The sequence below is a fragment of the Orcinus orca genome, chromosome 11 (genome assembly GCF_937001465.1).
Source record: "Orcinus orca chromosome 11, mOrcOrc1.1, whole genome shotgun sequence".
NCBI classification, from domain to species: domain Eukaryota; kingdom Metazoa; phylum Chordata; class Mammalia; order Artiodactyla; family Delphinidae; genus Orcinus; species Orcinus orca.
This window is the reverse complement of record NC_064569.1, coordinates 94,922,319-94,942,109: the sequence shown is the minus strand read 5'-3', so window position 1 is coordinate 94,942,109 and position 19,791 is coordinate 94,922,319. Positions and strand designations below refer to the sequence as shown.

The 19,791-nt window shown below is 38.8% G+C and overlaps 1 protein-coding gene across 6 annotated transcripts in view; it reads left to right on the top strand.

The window, feature by feature from the left end:
- MRTFA (myocardin related transcription factor A) overlaps positions 1-19,791 on the top strand; it is a 199,576-nt gene that overhangs the window by 40,983 nt on the left and 138,802 nt on the right. The window contains exon 1 of one of the 6 annotated variants that reach the window (XM_033404933.2): positions 7,958-7,978. The exons of the other annotated variants lie outside the window; for them this stretch is intronic. Within the exon in view, the coding sequence (XP_033260824.1) occupies positions 7,976-7,978 (3 nt within the window). The 5' untranslated portion in view covers positions 7,958-7,975. Of the gene's footprint in view, positions 1-7,957; positions 7,979-19,791 lie in introns of those variants that run through there. 6 annotated transcript variants of the gene reach the window in all.

Sequence of the window (19,791 nt, the reverse complement as noted above, 5' to 3'; positions counted from 1 at the left end):
TGATAACCTTTTCATAGTTAACTTTAGTGTATTAACATTTTTCATAGTTTTCAGATAAGTTCTTTCCTGCTCTTAAAGTCCCCTCCTCCTGTGTTCTTATTTGTGCCTTGAAACAATATAACTCTTGGTGAGGGCTCTGGAGTTGATCTGGGTGTGACTCCTGGCTTAGCCACTTAGTCACTAGATGATCTCTTTTTTTTTTTTACAAACTTATTTATTTTATGTTATTTTATTTTTGGCTGCATTGGGTCTTCGTTGCTGCATGCAGGCTTTCTCTAGTTGTAGTGAGCGAGGGCTACTCTTCGTTGCGGTGCATGGGCTTCTCATTGCAGTGGCTTCTCTTGTCGTGGAGCATGGACTTTAGGCACGTGGGCTTCAGTAGTGTGGCACGTGGGCTCAGCAGTTGTGGCACGCGGGTTCTAGAGCTCAGGCTCAGTAGTTGTGGCGCACGGGCTTAGTTGCTCCACGGCATGTGGGATCTTCCCAGACCAGGGCTCTGACCTGTGTCCCCTGCATTGGCAGGTGGGTTCTTAACCACTGCGCCACCAGGGAAGTCCCTCAGTTTCTCCTCTTATAAGCTTGCTGCAGGTGTTAAATAAGCATTTGGCACTGTTTCTGGTCACATGTGTTTAGTAAGTGTTATATATTCTTCTCAGTCTGATGAGACTTGTTACATATTATTCATTGACTTTTCCCTTAAGCCTGTGCACTGCACATATATATATAAACATGTAAATGTACCTGGAGACTTTGTTCAAGGAAATAATCTTAGACATTTTTTCTGTAATTCTCTCTGTCCCATCCTTTCTTCATGAAACTTGGGGGAAATGTAGATTCACTTTTAACGTAGAATCCATATGTTAACCTTTTTTTTTCCCCCCTTAAATGTCTACATTTGCTGTATCCCGCTTGGAAAATAGCAGCCAGGGACTGCCTAGTGCTAGGAAAAAGGTGGTAAATATTCTTTCTACTTCAGACTGCTTGATCTTAATGCTTCCTTGGAAATGGGTAAATTCCAGGAACTGATAGCTGCCTGACCTTTCTGCCCTGAGTTGGAGGCCATAATTTATTATGTGGCAATCAGTTGAACTAAGGAGAATCATCTACATTTTTCAGTGGTTCTCAATTGGAGAGGTACCATATCTCTAGAGGGTATTTGGAAAAGTATGGAGGCGTTTTTGGTTGTTACAGTGACTGTTAGGGGAGGGAGGAGATATGCCACTCGCATTTGGTGGGCAGGGATCAAGATAACAGTCCAAAACAAAGAATTACCCACCCAAAATGGCAATATTGTTGCTGTTGAGAGACTCAGCTAATTGAACCTAAGGACTTGACGAATTGGTAGATAATGTTTTATTTTATCTCAGTTATTTAATAAAAGGTTATTGCTTAAGGCAGGAAATTTTATGAAAGAATCTTTCAGAGCTGTAGTATATAACCTCTGAATCCTTCAAGGAGAAGTAGGCGTATTTTCTTATTTGGGAGAGTAAGATTTTTTCCTGAAAATTCTGAAAGCAGTGCCATTATGAATGTGCATTGGTGGTGTCTCATCCCTAAAATTAGGAGTACTTGAATGGTTAGAATGGTTTAGTGGTTAAAGAAAATTGGCATTATATTCCTTTAGTAATCTGTATATCTCCATGGTTAGTAGAAATAACATAATTTGTGCTTGGCATTCCAGTGATGCTTGAATATTGCCTGTGCTGTTTTTTCTTTCTTTCTTTTTAAAAAGACCAAATGATGTATTTTTTTGGCAGATCAAGGAGATTATATTAGGTATGTATTTGAACTTGTTGTAGCTTGTTTCATTTGAACCTAATGTAGAACTTTGACAAAAATTTTAGGGAAGGTAAGTGCTCTCAACTTCCTACGGAAAATTTCACAAATTTTTTTGGACTGTGACTCATAATTGGAGACATATTTTATATTAGAATCCAGTTATACAATAAGTACATAGATATCTGAAACAAAAGTTTCATGAAATAATACCCTTACTACATTCTGATAGTTTCTATTTTATTTAGTTCAAAATGCTGACCTTGGTCTATTAAATTGATTTCATGACCAGTGTATTACAAATTGCAACATGAAAAATACTGCTTTAGGGTATACATTCATGCGATTCTAACCCAAGTTTTAAAATATATCCCAATTATGACTATATCTTTTCTTTAAAAAAACTTTTTAAAAATCATAATGGTAAGAACACTTAAAATGAGATGTACCCTCTTAACAGATTTTTTAAGTGTACAATACAATAATAATATCTGTGTGCACAATGTTGTACAGCATATCTTTAGAACTTATTCATCTTGCACACAAAACTGAAATTTTATACCCGTTGATTAGCCTAGTCCTCTTTAACCTTCCCCCCTAGTCCCTGGTAACCACCATTCTATTCTATGAGTTTGACGATCTTGATACCTCATATGAGTGGAATCATGTGCTATTTGTGCTTCTGTGACTGGCTTATTTCACCTCGCATAATGTCTTCAAGGTTCATCTGTATTGTTGCATATTATAGGGTTTCCTTCTTTTTTAAGGTTGAATAATATCCCATTGTGTGTGTGTGTGTGTGTGTGTGTGTATATATATATATATCACCTTTTAATTTATTTAAATTAATTAATTATTTTGGCCATGCTGTGCAGCACGTGGGATCCTAGTTTCCCGACCAGCCCTGCGCTGGAATCGCAGAGTCTTAACCACTGGACCACCGGGAAAGTCCCTGTATCACCTTTTTAAAGTTCATTAATCCATTAGGTTGTTTCCACATCTTGGCTGTTGTGAATAGTGGTGCATTGAACATGTCTAATATCTCTTTGAAATACCAACTTCAGTTATTTTGGAAAAATATCCAGAAGTGGGATTGCTGTATCATATGGTAGTTCTATTTTTAATTTTTTTCGAGGAACCTACATGCCGTTTTCCATAATGGCTGTACCGTTGCATTCCCACCAACAGTGTATGAGGGTTCCAGTTTCTCCACATCCTCTCCAACACTTGTCTTTTTTTTTTTTTTTTTAATAATAGCCATCCTGACAGTATGTGGTGATAGCTTATTGTGGTTTTAGTTTGCGTTTTCCTGATGATTGGTTGATATTGAGCATTTTTTCATATACTGTTGACCATTTGTATGTCTTCTTTAGAGAAATGTCTATTCAAGTCCTTTGCCCATGTTAAGTTGGGTTATTGGTTTTTTTGGTATTGAATTGTAAGAATTCCTTATGTATTTAGGAAATTAACCCCCTATCAGATATTTGCAACCCCCTATGCAAATATTTTTCTCTCATTCTGTAGGTTTCCTTTTTCCCCTGTTGATTGTTTGCTGTGCAGAAGTTTTTTAGTCTAGTATACAGTCATCCCTCAGTATCTGTGGGGAATTTGTTCCAGGTGCCCAACAGATACCAAAATCCGCAGTGTTCAAGTCTCTTATATAAAATGGTATAACATTTGCATATAACCTACACACATTCTCCCGTATACTTTAAATCATCTCTAGATTACTTATATTACCTAATGCAATATAAATGCTATCTAAATAGTTGCTTGCATGGCAAATTCAAGTTTTGCTTTTGGGAACTTTCTGGGATTTTTTTTCCTGAATTTTTTCCATCAACAGTTGGTTGAATCTGAGGATGCAGAGCCCACAGATACAAAGGGCTGAATGTAGTCCCATTTGTCTATTTTTGCTTTTGTTGCCTGTGCTTTTTTTTAAAAATAAATTTATTTATTTTTATTTTTGGCTGTGTTTGGTCTTCGTTGCTGCGTGCGGGCTTTCTCTAGTTGCAGCGAGAGGGGGCTATTCTTCGTTGCAGTGTGCAGTCATGTTATTGTGGTGGCTTCTCTTGTTGTGGAGCACAGGCTCTACGTGCGCGGGCTTCCGAAGTTGTGGCACACGGGCTCAGTAGTTGTGGCTCTCAGGCTCTAGAGCGCAGGCTCAGTAGTTGTGGTGCACGGACTTAGTTGCTCCGCGACATGTGGGATCTTCCTGGATCAGGGCTCGAACCTATGTCCCCTGCATTGGCAGGCAGATTCTTAACCACTGCGCCACCAGGGAAGTCCCCAGTGGATTTATTTTTCAGCTCTCTATTCTATTCCACTAATCTGTTTGCCTGCCTTTATGCCACTACCATATACTGTTTTAATCACTGTAGCTTTATAATATATTTTGAAATCAGGAAGTGTGATACCTCCAGCTTTATTCTTTTTCAAGATTGTTTTGGCTGTTTGGTGTCTTTTGTGGTTCAGTATGAAGTTTAGAATTGTTTTTTCTCTTTCTATAAAAAATACCATTGGGATTTAGATAGGGATTGCATTGAATCTGTTATCTCTTTGGGTAGTGTGGACATTTAAACAGTATTAAGTCTTCCAGTCCATGAACATGAGACATCTTTCCATTTGTTTGTATCTTTAATTTCTTTTGTCAGTGTTTTATTGTTTTCAGTGTACAAGTCTTTCACTTCCTTAGTTAAATTTGTTTCTTATTGTTTTATTCTTTCTGATGCTATATTGTAAATGGGATTCTTTCCTTAACTTCCTTTTTAGATAGTTTATTAGTGTATGTTGATTTTTGTATCCTGCAACTTTACTGAATTTGTTAGTTCTAATAGTTTGGGGTTTTTTTGTGGAGTCTTCAGGGTTTTCTATATATAAAAACATGTCTGTAAACAGGAACAGTTTTACTTCTTCCTTTCTGATTTGGATGCCTTTTATTTATTTATTTTTCCTTGCCTAATTGCTTTGGCTGAGTACTCTTTTAATTAGAAATGGTGAGAGTGGGCATCCTTGCCTTGTTCCTGATCTTAGTGTCCAGTTTCAGTGTTTCACTGTTGAGTATGATGTTAGCTATGGGGTTTTTCTATATGGCTTTTGTTATGTTGAGGTAATTTCCATTTATTCCTAGTTTGTTGAGCTTTTTTTTTTTTTGCGGTATGCGGGCCTCTCACTGCTGTGGCCTCTCCCATTGCGGAGCACAGGCTCTGGATGCGCAGGCTCAGTGGCCATGGCTCACGGGCCCAGCTGCTCCGCAGCATGTGGGATCTTCCCGGACCGGGGCACGAACCCGTGTCCCCTGCATCGGCAGGCGGACCCTCAACCACTGCGCCACTGGGGAAGCCCTGTTGAGCTTTTAATTTAATCATGAAAGAGTGTTGGATTTTATCAAATGCTTTTTCTTCATCTATTGAGATGATCATGTGATTTTTATTCTTCATTATGTTAACACAGTGTATCATATTAATTGATTTGTGTATGTTGAACCATCCTTGCATCCCAGAAATAACCAAATCTGACTATTTGACTATCTGCTCCACTACTGCTCTTGTCTAAGCCACCTTCATTTCTCTCTTAGACTTCTCCAGTAGCCTCCTAATTGCAATCCCTGTTTCCTCTCATGTTCTACCCCCATCCAGCTCTGTTCTCCTTTCCACTGTCTGAATGATGATTTTATTTTTTTTAATTTTTTTTTTTTTTGCGGGGGTGATCTTAGTTCCCCAGTCAGGGCTTGAACCCAGTCCCTCGGCAGTGAAAGTGCGGAGTCCTAATAACCACTGGACTGCCAGGGAATTCCCTGAATGATGATTTTAAAATGTTATTCCGGTCACAGTATCCCACTGACTATTGCTTTTTGTTATAAATCTAGCCTATATGTTTTTTTAAAGGCTTATATAGTTTAATAAAAATTTAAAAATTAAAAGTTAAGGTAATCACCGATTTCATACATCTAGAACAAGTTATATCATGGAGCCCTCTTGCTCAGTAGCGTTGAGGCTTAAACAGAATCTTCTCATCCCTCTTTGCTCATTTGCTGTTCTCACAGTCCTGCTGTATTCAGTTTAATTCCAGTGTATCACTTGGCCCCTTTTTGTATCTACTCTTCCTTTCAGATTGGCAGAGATGGTAGCTGCTCTTCATTTTGTTGTAACTTCTTTTGGAGAGGGAGTGGTAAGCCAATACGAGAGCAGATTTCGCATTTTATTTTATTTTATTTTATTTTATTTATTTATTTTTTTTGCGGTACGCCGGCCTCTCACTGTTGTGGCCTCTCCCGTTGGCGGAGCACAGGCTCTGGACGCACAGGCTCAGCGGCCATGGCTCACGGGCCCAGCCGCTCTGCGGCATGTGGGATCTTCCTGGACTGGGGCATGAACCCTTGTTCCCTACATCAGCAGGCGGACTCCCAAACACTGCGCCACCAGGGAAGCCCGAGATTTCACATTTTAAAAGACAGGATAGCGTGCTGAATCAAATATCCCAGAATCCTCCATACCTGTTTCATCATTTGTTTACAGAAAATGAATATGGTAGTGTGGAAATGCTGAGTTGGGAGTCAGCAGGTTGGGGTTCTCCTCCTGGCTTTGCCACTAATTCATTTGGTAACATTGAGCAGATTGCTTATAACTCTTCTGAGCTTTAGTTTCTTCATCATCTGAAATCATTGAATACTGTAGATTTCTTCAAACCCTAAAATTCACCAATTCTACCACTGTTTGACAAGGTTTTGAGACAAAGAGTCTCTTTCTCTACTCAGCCATCCTGAATCTGAATGCCTAGAAGGAGGAAAATAAGTTTTAATTTATCACACTTGATGGGACTATTTCCAGAATTGTGGTTATAAAATAGTGTAAACATATAAAATACAGCAGATAACAAATAATTATATATACTCCTGGGGGGTGAAAAATGTAGATAAGCAGTTCCTTCCTGTGCACTTTCTGTGAATTGCTCTGTAGTCACGATTGTATGATCTGCTTTAAAGAGTCTTTTGGGCTCTGCTTTACTATGTTTTCCTTGAGTCACAAGGCTCATTTCTTGCGCCATTCTCTTTGTATTATGTTTTGTGCCTGGAGTGTACGTAATTCAGCCAGAGGTACGTAATTCAGCCAGAGGTAAAGCTGGAGAATTCATTGCTTTGAGAGTGGGAAACCCTCCACTTACATCCTGAGGCAGTTTTGCAGGAGAATTCAGCACCAGAAAAGATAAAGATACCAAAGTTATGACCGCCCTGTTTGCCACTGCTGTTACATAGGGAGCTAAGGTTTCCTTATTACACCTTTTGTTTTTCATCAAACATTGTAGCTTTCTCTGAGATGCTAGTGAGCTGTCCTGTGACTATATTTGCTTTCAAGTTATCAGGAAGATTGGTGGACATCCATTAACGTCCTATGAAAGTAGGTAAAACAAGATTCTGGTGTTTTAATGAGTAGAATTGTTTGGTGGCACTCAGAGTCTTCAGGCTCTTGCACAGCCCTATTTGTTAAAGGCTTTTTACCTCATTTGGTAAAAGAGATAGAACATGTGCCCTAAAATCTATTAGCTGCTTTAGTCCAGTGAGGCACTTACCATTGCAGTGCCTAATGAAGGGCACTGTACTGTGTTCAGCTCACCCCCATGTACTCATAGCCAGATTACCGTCAGCCTTTTTTCAAACAGTAAGAACAGTGATGTGCATGCTGTGTGTCTCTATAACACAATGAACTGAGTTTTGGGCAAATATAGTCTAAAAGGAACTTATGGTATTCATATGTTGTTAGGTAGGTTTACCCTGATCTGTGAACAAATCGTGACTTTTTCTAAGGAAGTCAATGTTAGATTAGACTGCCTTGCATCACAGGGGGTGTGTGTGTGTGTGTGTGTGTGTGTGTGTGTGTGTGTGTGTGTGTGTGTGTGTGTGTGTGTGTGTGTGTGTGTGTGTGTAAGAGTTAAAAGCTTTATTCTGTGGCTAAATTAAAGGAAGTGACCTAGGGACATTTTTTAGACTATGAATAAGAGTAAATTGATGAATTTCTCTATAGAAAGTAGATTAGTGGTTGCTGGGTGCGGGAGGAGGGGGAAATAGAGAGTGACTACTAACAGGTGTGAAGTTTCTTTTTAGGGTGATGAAAATGTTCTGGAATTAGATAGTGGGGATGGATGCACAGCTTTGTGAATATACCAAAGACCACTGATTGTCCACTTTAAAAGGGTGAATTTTATGGTATGTGAATTATATCCCAGTAATGCTGTTCTATTATTATTTTTTTTAAAGGACTAAATTATCTGTTTATGGGTAAGATATCTTTTTTTGCTGGATAGAGCTGTGTGAAATTCTAACACATGGGATGCTTTTATTAAAGATAGCATATATCATCCTTTTTCTAAAGGCCAACTTGAAAATCCTAATTATAACGAAAAATTCTGTTTTATTGAAAGATTGAATGTGAAATTTAAAATTCTGTAGTATATGACTCTATGGGTGAACATGGGAAAGGAGTAAGTTGTGTATTTCATATATGTAATGATCTAGAAATAGAAACATTACAAAAGAGAAAGCACATTTGTCTAATAAAGCTATAAAAATTGGCTCATTCTCAAATAATGAGATACTATTTCACACACTTCGATTGTGCAGAAGTATCTAAAGTTTAATACTACCAGTTGTTAACAAGGCTGTGGGGAAGAGAAACCCTAATACACTGTAGAAGGATGTGTAATTTTTGGCAAGATTTTGTGAAGTTGAAAATAAATATATCCTATGAACCAGCAGTTAAAGGGATATATAACTCTACAGAGTTACATATGCAAAAGGAAACATGTACAAGCATTTTTATTTCAGTCAAATTTGTAATAGGAAAAATTTAGAAACAAATTATCCAACTACAGAGGAATGGATAATAAAGCAGTAGTATTTTAATGCAATTTATTATTGTTATACAGTCAGAACGACAAACCAGGTTCACCTGTGTCTACATATATAAATCCTGGAAACATTTTGTTGAGAAAAAAAGAAAGCAAGTTATAAAAAGTTAAATGTGATACCACTTGATTGTTAAAAACAAAATAAAATAATCTGTGTTGTCTGTGGATCCATACATATGCTGCAAATTTATTTTTAAAAAAGATGGATTAGGGGCTTCCCTGGTGGCACAGTGGTTAAGAATCCGCCTGCCAGTGCAGGGGACACGGGTTCGAGCCCTGGTCCTGGAGGATCCCACATGCTGCGGAGCAACTAAGCCCATGTGCCACAACTACTGAGGCTGTGCTCTAAAGCCCGCGTGCCACAACTACTGAAGCCTGCATGCCTAGAGCCTGTGCTCCGCAACAAGAGAAGCCACCGCAATGAGAAGCCCGTGCACCGCAACGAAGAGTAGCCCCCACTCACCGCAACTAGAGAAAGCCTGCGTGCAGCAACAAAGACCCAAGGCAGCCAAAATAAATAAATTAATTAATTAAAAAAATATGGATTAGAAGAAGATGTATTAATTTCAGCAGGATTGTTACTTTTGACGGGGCAGAGCACACAGTGGAATGAGCAGGGAAACCAAGTTACCTCCAGTTTTCTATTTCATAAAAAATTCTGGGGCTTCCCTGGTGGCACAGTGGTTAAGAGTACGCGTGCCGATGCAGGGGACACGGGTTCGTGTCCCGGTCTGGGAAGATCCCGCATGCCGCGGAGCGGCTGTGCCTGTGAGCCATGGCCGCTGAGCCTGCACCTCCGGAGCCTGTACTCAATGGGAGAGGCCACAACAGTGAGAGGCCTGCGTACAGCAAAAAAAAATTCTGAAGCCAATACAGCAGTATGTTATAATTGTTATATTTGAGTTTGTTATATTACACTTTTCTGTATTTTAAATTCTTTCACAACTAAAAATAAAAAATAAAAGTGAAAAAAATCATACAGCATTGGTTTAAAAAAAAAATCTGTCAGCCTACACATTTTTCCTCAAATGTTTTCTTATTTATATTCATAGAAATGATTCATCCTAATGGTCATGAACATTAGTTTTTGAAGAAGTGCAGAAATTGTAAGTGCTATGGGTTATTTCATATTTTTATTTTAAAATCCTCATATCCATATTTTGATATTTTTTTCCTTGATTGAAATATGCTTGATCAACACTGTAGCATTATACAATAGCACATTAGTTATTGGCATGGTTGAGTTCTTATAAAATGTGCACGGGTTTTTATGTTTTATAGTTAGGACTTAGCTTTTCATCTATGACAGCACCTGTGTGTTTTAGTAGTGGTGTGAGAATGCTGCTTAGGAAGGGTCACAGGGCTCCCTTCAGATGTTCTTTCACACATTTTGAGTCTAAGGAAGGCTGTCAACTAGTATGATATTGGCAGGCACTAATGACATTAATGACTTCAAAGTTTATTTGTTATTAATATTATTTTTTATAAACATTTACTGTATATAATAAGAAAGTGTAAATCACCAGATGGAAGTGTACTTCTGAACTCTTTAGAGTAGAACTTTTTGCAACTGAACAATGGAGTGGGGGGATAGATGATGATAATTATTTTAGCTGCTCATCTTAAACAAACCTTAGAGAAATAGCACAAGATATGCATGCCTTTATGAGACTCGAGAATTCCTCAGTTTTTATCTTTTAAGTAGCAGACTTGGCTCTGGATAGTCTCCCTAACAATAACAGTTTCCTTCCTGTCATTCTTAGAGGTAAGGATGTGACTAGGATCTCTTCTGTTTAGTATAGAAAATCTTCCCTTCCTAGTTTCACTTTTTTCCAAGAAATGATTGAGTTTTTATATTTTAGAATGAGTTTTCAAGTTAGACTTTCCCCAGCAGCAGTTTTGTGTTTTTTAAAATTGAGGTGTAATTGACATATAACATTACATTAGTTTCAGGTGCACAACATAATGATTCGATATCTGTATATATTGTGAAATGAACACCTCAGTAAGTCTAGTTAACATCTGTCACCACACATAGTTACAGATTTTTTTTCTTGTGATGAGAACTTTTAAGATTTACTCTCTTAGTGACTTTCAAATATGCAGCACAGTATTAACTACAGTCACCATTGCTGTACATTACATCCCTTGACTTATTTCTTTTATAACTGGAAGTTTGTACTTTTTGACTCCCTTTAGCCATTTCACTCACCCTTTCATCCCACTTCTGACACTTGCCAACCTGTTCTTTGTATCTGTAAGCTTGCTTTTTTGTTTTGTTCTGTTTTTTAAAGATTCCACATGTAAGTGAGATCATATGGTATTTCTCTTTCTCTCTCTGACTTATTTCACTTAGCATAATGCCCTCAGGGTCCATCCATGTTGTCACAAATGGCAAGATTTCATTCTTTTTTATGGCTGAGTAATATTCCATTGTATATTTTTACCACATTTTCTTTATCCACTCATCCATTGATGGACACTTAGGTGTTTCCATGTCTTGGCTATTGCAAAAATTGCTGCAGTGAACATGAGGGTGTATGTATCTTTTCAAGTTAGTGTTTTTGTTTTCTTTGGATAAATACCCAGAAATGGAATTGCTGGATCATATGTTCTGCTTTTAATTTTTAGGGGAACCTCCATACTGTTTTCCACAGTGGCTGCACCAATTTACATTCCCACCAGCAGAGCACTAGGGTTCTCTTTTCTCCACATCTTCACCAGTACCTGTTATTTCTTAATTTTTTGATGATGGGCATTCTGACAGGTGTGAGGTGATGTCTCATTGTGGATTTGATTTGCATTTCCCTGATAATTAGTGATGTTGAGCATCTTTTCATGTACTTGTTGGCCATCTATATGTCTTCTTTGGAATAATGTCTATTCCAATAACGCCCTTTTTTTAATCAGTTTTTTTTTTGCCCTTTTTTTTTTTTTTTACTATTGAGTTGAATGAGTTCTTTATATATTTTGAATATTAACTCCTTATCAGAGATGTGATTTGCAGTCATTTTCTCCCATTCAGTAGGTTGCCTTTTCAATTTGTTGGTAGTCTCCTTTGCTTTGCAGAAAGAAGCTTTTTATTGATAGTTTTGGTGTAGTTCCACTTACTTATTTTTGCTTTTGTTGTCTTTGCTTTTGGTGTCAAATCCAAAAATGTAATTGCCAAAGCCAGTGTCACGGAGCTTACCGCCTGTGTTTTCTTCTCGGAGTTTTATGGTTTCAGGTCTTACATTCAAGTCTTTAATCCATTTTGAGTTGATTTTTGTGTTTGGTGTAAGGTGGTGGCCCAGTTTAATTCTTTTGCATGTGGCTGTCCAGTTTTCACAGCAGCATTTATTCCAGAGACTGTCCTTTCCCCATTGTACATTCTTGGCTCCTTTAGGGCAGCGTTTTTTTGAGCTGGGGTATGTGGGTGGGGGAGAGTAGTGCTATTGAAAAGATCATGAACTCTGAGGAATTTTTCAGGACAGTAATTTAAAGAGATCAGATTTAGATTCAGCAGGAATGGTTTTCTCTGTCTCTGCTCTTTCCTTTTCTGCATAGCTTTTGAAGGCATTTCAGTACTCTAGAGATACTTAGAAGTGTTTACATAAATATGCCATGTTTGGGGCCAAGGTGGTGTTTTATTTATTTTGCTGCATTTGGTCATTATCAACTAAAATGTTTAATGTCTACTGTATACACAACATTGTTTAAAGATGTCCTCTCCCCCACTCCAAAATGAGGTCCTTCAAGTTAGAAACACACTCATGTCAGGAATGTTTGGGCTTCTCATCTGTAGTCTTCTGTTTCATTAATTATTTTAATGGTGACAGAAAACAAACTACTTTAGTTAAATGTTATATTGGAGTTTTTTCCCAGTAGACATTTTTGTATTTTTAAAGATACACTTAACACATTGAAAGTAGGGATCTCGTCGTGTGCAAAGAAAATTTGTGTAATCTCCCCAAACTCCATTTTTGGAATTATTTGACATTTAAGCCAAAACCTGACTTGGAAACATAGTTTTTCTAGGGCATTACAGATTTCTACCATCATTTAGAATCTCTTGGATTGTCCCATTGAAAGGTGGGAAAAGTAAGTTTATGGTATAAGTGGAAAACTTCTATGCCATAAAAGGTGTATCAGGGGCTTCCCTGGTGGCGCAGTGGTTGAGAGTCCACCTGCTGATGCAGGGGACATGGGTTCGTGCCCCGGTCCGGGAAGATCCCACATGTTGCGGAGTGGCTGGGCCCGTGAGCCATGGCCGCTGAGGCTGCGCGTCCGGAGCCTGTGCTCCGCAACGGGAGAGGCCACAACAGTGAGAGGCCGGCGTACCGCAAAAACAAAACAAAACAAACAAACAAAAAAAACCAAAAGGTCTATCAGCATTCACCTAAAAGTTACTGAGATCAGTAACTTATCGAAGAGCACCTTGTTCTTTTTTTTTTTAAATTTACTTCTATTACTTGTTGCCAGAATGCTATTTAAGAATGCTACCAAAGAATATCACTGGAGTATATTTAAATGAGAGAAATTGCTTAAAAATAGTATTTGTTGAGTTCTTACTCTGTGTCAGCATTGTTATAAGTGTTTCTCATGTATTATCTCATTTATCTTTGGGGTAACTCTGTGAGCATCATTATTATCTCCATAAGGATTACTAGCCTAAGGTCACACAGCCTAGTAAATGGTAGTGTAGACATGTAAAATCAGGCCCTTTGACTAAAATACTCATGTTCTTTATCACCATATTGGTTTAATAAAGTCACCATAGATTGTTTATATCAACCGAATTTCAAGTAGTTGAGCTATAGAGATGCCTGCAAAGCAAATACTTTAAAAGATTGGACTATTTTTAAATAATATTTTTTCAGTTCAAAATTTACCCTAAAGTGAATATATTTTTTTGTGAAAATATTTGAACATGTCTCAATATTTTGTATCTAAATCTAGAACTTTGACTTATATAGGTCTATATTAGGTAGCTAATTAAACTATTCCACCTATTTATTGAGCAGTTGAACGTCTTCTATACAAGGCCCTGTACTAGCTGTTGGGAACAAAATGGAGAAGGGAGTTAACATTTATTGTACACTTGTTATATTTCGGTTGGTCTTTAGGTCTTCATCTCATTAATCCATACAGTAACCCTGTTAGGTAGGTGTTATCCTCATTTTATAGCACAGAAGACTGAGGCATAGGGAATTGAAGCTCTTGTAACCTAAATGGCAGCTCTAGAATTGGAACCTAAGTCTACCTGACAAAAAAAATCCATGCTCCTTTTCTGACTCACTGTGCTGCCTTGTGTGTGAATATGTGTTCCCTGTTTCTAAGAGATTATAGTCTAGTCCAAGGGTTCGCAAGATGGACTGCTGGGGGTCCCGGATCCACTTTCAAAACTGTCTTTGTAATAATACTAAGATATTATTTCTCATTTCACTGTGTTGATATTTGCATTGACGTTGTAAAAGCAATGGTGGGTAAGACTGCTGGCATCTTAGCATGAATTGAGGGAGTGGCACCAACTGTACTCAGAGTTGTTGTATTTTTTTTTTTTAACCACTGTGCACTTACAGGGAAAGAAAAAAGTAGTTTCACTTTACAAATGTCCTTGATGAAGCCGTATGACTTTTTATTTTATTAATTTTGGACCCTCTAGTGTATATACCTTTTTTAAAGAATTGAGATATAAATCACACATAAAATTCACCTTTTAAAAGTGCACAATTCCTTGGTTTTTAGTATATTTACAAGGTTGTACAACTATTGCCACTATCCAATTCTAGAACATCTTTATCACCCCCAAAAGAAACCCTTTTTTTTTTTCGGTACGCGGGCCTCTCACTGTTGTGGCCTCTCCCGTTGCGGAGCACAGGCTCCGGATGCGCAGGCCCAGCGGCCATGGCTCACGGGCCCAGCCGCTCCGCGGCATGTGGGATCTTCCCAGACCGGGGCACGAACCCGTGTCCCCTGCATTGGCAGGCAGACTCTCAACCACTGCGCCACCAGGGAAGCCCAGAAACCCAATATTTGTTGGCAGTTACTCCTCATTCTCCTCTGACCCCCAGCACCAGGCAAATACTAATCTACTTTCTGTCTCTATGGATTTTCCTATTCTGTATTATTCCATTTATGTGGAATGTATGTGCTCTTCTGCGTCTAGCTTCTTTCACTTAATATACTGTTTTCAAGGTTCATCCGCGTAGTAGCCGTTGCGTCATTCTTTTTTTCTAAACAGCTTTAATGAGATATAATTCAAATACTGCACAATTCACCCATTTAAAGTGTACAATTCAGTGTTTTTAGTATATTCACAGGTATGTGCAACCATTACTGCAGTTGATGTTAGAACTGTTTTATCACCTAAAAGAAACCTGTACCATTTGGTTATCACTATCTTCCAGTCTCCCTCCCCCTCTTTCCAAATAAAGAACCACTAATTTACTTTCTACCTATAGATTTCCCTATTCTGGACTTTCATATGAAGGGACTCGTATAATATGATTTCCAGTTTCTCCACATCCTCACCAATACTTGTTATAATATGACTTTCTGGTTCTGGCTGTCCTAATAGGTGTGAAGTGGTGTCTCATATTCCCTAATGACTAATGACGTTGGGCATCATTTCATGTGCTTATTGGCTATTTATACACCTTCTTTGGAGGAGTGTATATTCAAAACGTTTGCCCATTTTAAAATCAGGTTATTTGCCCTTTTATTGTTGAATTATAAGAGTTCTTTGTATATTCTGGATATTAGCACCTTATCACAGCAGTCCCCAACCTTTTTGGCACCAGGGACCAGTTTCGTGGAAGACAGTTTTTCTGTGGACGGTGCTGGGGAGGAGGGATGGTTCAGGCAGTAATGCGAGAGATGGGGAGCAGCAGATGAAGCTTTGCTCGCTTGTCCACTGCTCACCTACTGCTGTGCGGCCCAGTTCCTAACAGGCTGCGGACCCATTCTTGTGGGAGAAATCACTTCTTGATAGTATCACTTGATGCACAGAATTTAAACATTTTGATGGTCCACTTTATTTATTTTATTCTTTGGTTGTGCTTTAGGTATCATACCTAAGAAATTGTTGTTTAATTGAAGGTATGAAGATTTATACCTATGTTTTCTTGTAAAAAGTTTATTTTTTATTTTTTTGCTGTACGCGGGCCTCTCACTGTTGTGGCCTCTCCCGTTGCGGAGCACAGACTCCGGACGCGCAGGCTCAGCGGCCATGGCTCACGGGCCCAGCCGCTTCGCGACATGTGGGATCTTCCTGGACCCGGGCACGAACCCATGTACCCTGCATCGGCAGGTGGCCTCTCAACCACTGCGCGACCAGGGAAGCCCAAAAGTTTATATTTTTAACTCTTACACTTAGGTCTTTGATCCACTTTGAGTTAATGTTTATAAATGGTGTTGAAGTAGGGGTCCATCTTCATTCTTTTTATGTGGATATCCAGTTGTCCCAGCACCATTTGTTGAAAAGATTATTCTTTCCCTCCTTGAACTGTCTTGGCATTAATTGTTCATCAGTTTGATCCAGTTAAATTTGGCCTGGGGTAATTTTTTAGGCCCAGTCTTTGTGGTTTGTTCTGACCCCAGAAGAGGCTCTTCTTTGCTGTCTCTTGCCCTGGTTCTTACTAGTGAGTTACCTGGCCTGTGGTTTAGTTTGTTGCTCCTGATTAAGAGGAGCTACTTTTCAAGAACCTCCTTAGGCCTGAATTTCTCTATAGTCTGTCTCAAATAAAGCCAGTTTCTTTGGGGAGAGTTTTGGAGCTTTCTTTTCTTATGGACTACTTCACCCTCTGGACAGAATCTCTGAGTCATTACTCTGGATGTTGACCAGGGTGGTAGCTTTTTGTCTAATTGTCTTGTCTGTCCTGGCATGGAACCTTTGCCCTGTGAATTGGGGAGAATACCGTCTGGACCCCAGGATTCTTGGATGGCTGCATCTTGGATACAGCCTCTGTCCTATGGATGGGGGCTGGGTGGAGGAAGAGGCCCATTATCTCCTGGTCCCACTCACCAGGAATTTAGCCTTTTCAGTGGAGTTGTAGAAGATGAGAAATCGTGGTGACCTGCTCCTTCTGGTGATTGGTTGGGAGCTGAGGAGAGAAGGAGTGCCTTCTTAGTCACACCCACCTGGAGCGAAGCTCCAATCAAGCTAACTGCGGAGTAGTGGATTGTGGCTCAGATGCCCCAGATGTTCACTGTTAGCACGTTTTAGTAGATTCTCTTGAATAAATACTTCTTTACTTGCTGTATGGCTCTAGGACCATTTCCAGAGAATTAATTTTTCTTTTTAGTAGTTTTCACCAGCTTTGCTTATTTTCCAGGGAAGTTTGTCCTTGGAGCCTCTCATGCTAAGATCCCAGAAGTGGAAATCCTTAATTTACACTCTGGTTGGGATTAATATCAACTTAATTTCAATAGTATACAACAATTTTGCTCCTATATAGTTCTGTTCCCCCCTCCCTTTTGCTGTTAATGTCGCAAATAACAACCCAGATTTATAATTCTTACTTTATGCATTTGTCTTCACAGACAGGAGAAAAAAGAGAAACAAAAATGCATTTATATTGTCTTTTTTGTTTACCTATATAGTTGTCTTTATCTGTGCTCTTTATTTCTTCATGTGGATTTGAGTTACTCTCTAGTGTTTTCTCATTTCAAACTGGAGGACTCCTTTTAGCATTTATTGTAAAGGCAGGTCTACTAGCAACAAATTCTCTCAATTTTGTTTTTCTCAGAATGTCTTAATTTTTCCTTCATTTTTGAAGGATAGTTTTGCTTGATATAGAATCCTTGGTTATTTGAATTGAATATCTCTTGTACATGATGAGTCACTTTTTCTTTCTGCTTTCAGGATTTTCTTTTCTTCTTTCTGTATTTTGAATATGATGTGTCTAGATGTGAATCTCTTTTAGCTTACCCTCCGTGGAGTTCATTGACCTTGTTGAATGTGTAGATTAATGATTTTCATCATATTTAAGAAATTTTCAGCCATTATTTCTTCAAATATTCTTTCTGCCCTTTTTCCCCTCTTCTGGGCCTCCCGTTATGCATATGTTGGTAAACTTGATGGTGTTTCATAGGTCTCAAGGGACATTATCATTTTTCTTTATTGTTTTTTTCTTTCATTTCCTCAGATTGGATAACTTCAAGTTCACTGATTTTTTTTTTTCTTCTGCCTGGTCAAATCTGCTTGAAACCCTCTGGTGAATATTTCATTTCAGTTATTCTGGTTTTTCAGAATTTCTGTTTGGTTCTTTTTTATAATTTCTAGCTTTTTACTGATATTTTCGATTTGGTGAGACATTATTCTCACACTTTCCTTTAGTTTGTAGGTATGGTTTCCTTTAGCTCTTTGAACATATCTGAAACAGCTGATTTAAGATCTTTGTAATAGGTATAACTCTGGGCTTCCTCAGGGATAGTTTCTTTTGCTACCCTCAGCATGTATTTTCTACTTTATAATTTGAAATGACTGTTCAAGCTCCAGCCATACAATCTGTATTCCAGCCATCAGGAAGGAGGAGGAGCTGAAGACATGCTTATTCCCTTTGTACTTCCTAGAAGTTCTATATGACACTTTTGCTTATAGCCCATTGGCCAGAATGTTATCCTATCATTACACCTAGTTTCAAGGGAGGCTGGGAATTGTAGTCATTAATCTGGGTTGCCATTTGCCTGAGTCTTTTATTACTGAGAAAGAAGAGAAGAATGGATTGGGGGTTATAATTAGGATTTTGGTTTTTTAACTGTAGTCTGCTCCTTTGGTTATTCTAATATATATGCCTACCCTTCTTTTCACATATACAACACATTCACCTCATCCCTAGAGAGACTACCCCAATGTTTCATTACTGCATTCAACACAAAGCCCAGGATGTCTGAGTAATGTGCAGTCTTCTCTGGTAGGAATGGTTCAGGGCTTATAAACTAAAAGACAAGGTAACTGCCCCCGAGACAATTAGTATACAATAGGTGTAATAGAAATAGGATGATAGCAATAAAAAATTACTGCCTGGAAAATTTCTATCTTTTTATTGATATTCTTTATTTGGTGAGACATGATTCTCATGCTCCCTCTAGTTTTTTAGATGTGGTTTCCTTAGACATGGTTTCCGAAAAGGGGAGACTTGGTAAACATATAAAAGTCTCTGGCCCATAGCAATTATTAAATGCTACTGTGTAGGAAATTTGAAGACTTTCTGTCCTGACAGAGGAATACATTTCTGGATTAAGCATTATTTTTAAGCCTGATGACTCTGGTCTTTTCTTACTTGGATCTGTGCCTTGCCTATCTCCACCCCATCTTAATTTAATGGCAGTCACAGTGAGGCTATCTGAAACAGTTGGCTTGTGTGAGAAGGCAACCCTAAGCACCCCTCCCCACTGCTCCCCCCAACCCCTGTCCGCTTTGTTTTGGCAATTGGGTTCATAGCCTTTATATGGGCAGAGCTCCAGTCCTATCTCTGTTTGGCAGCCACTACTTTAAATATTTATTTATTTATTTATTTAGCTAGCTAGCTAGCTAGCTAACTAGCTGCACTGGGTCTTAGTTGCGGCGTGCGGGATCTTCGCTGCGGTGTGTGGGATCTTTAGTTGTGGCATGTGGGATCTAGCTCCCCGACCAGGGATAGAACCTGGGGCCCCCTGCATTGGGAGCACGGAGTCTTAACTGCTGGACCACCAGGGAAGTCCCTGGCAGCCACTACCTTTAACTGCACCATTTTGGAATACAGAGTGGTTCGCTCTTTCTACCCTATAAGGCTCCAAAGTAAGAGGCTTCTAGTGAACTTAGATTGCAGGCCACAGGAAAGAGTACACCTTCCTTAGCAAGGATATGTTCCTTTTTATCTTTTCTTATTGACTGACTAGCTCTAGTCTGAGTTTTACCTCTCTGATATAATTTTGTCGAAAGTTGCAAGAAGCAGCCAACACATACAACATTCTGAATCTTTCCCACTATTTCCCTTAAAGCTATAGCATTCCAATATAATCAGGCAGTGCTTTTTAAAAAAAATAGTTATTTATTTGGTTGTACTGGGTCTTAGTTGTAGCAGGCGGGCTCCTTAGTTGTGGCTCATGGGCTCCTTAGTTGCAGCTCGCTAGCTCCTTAGTTGCAGC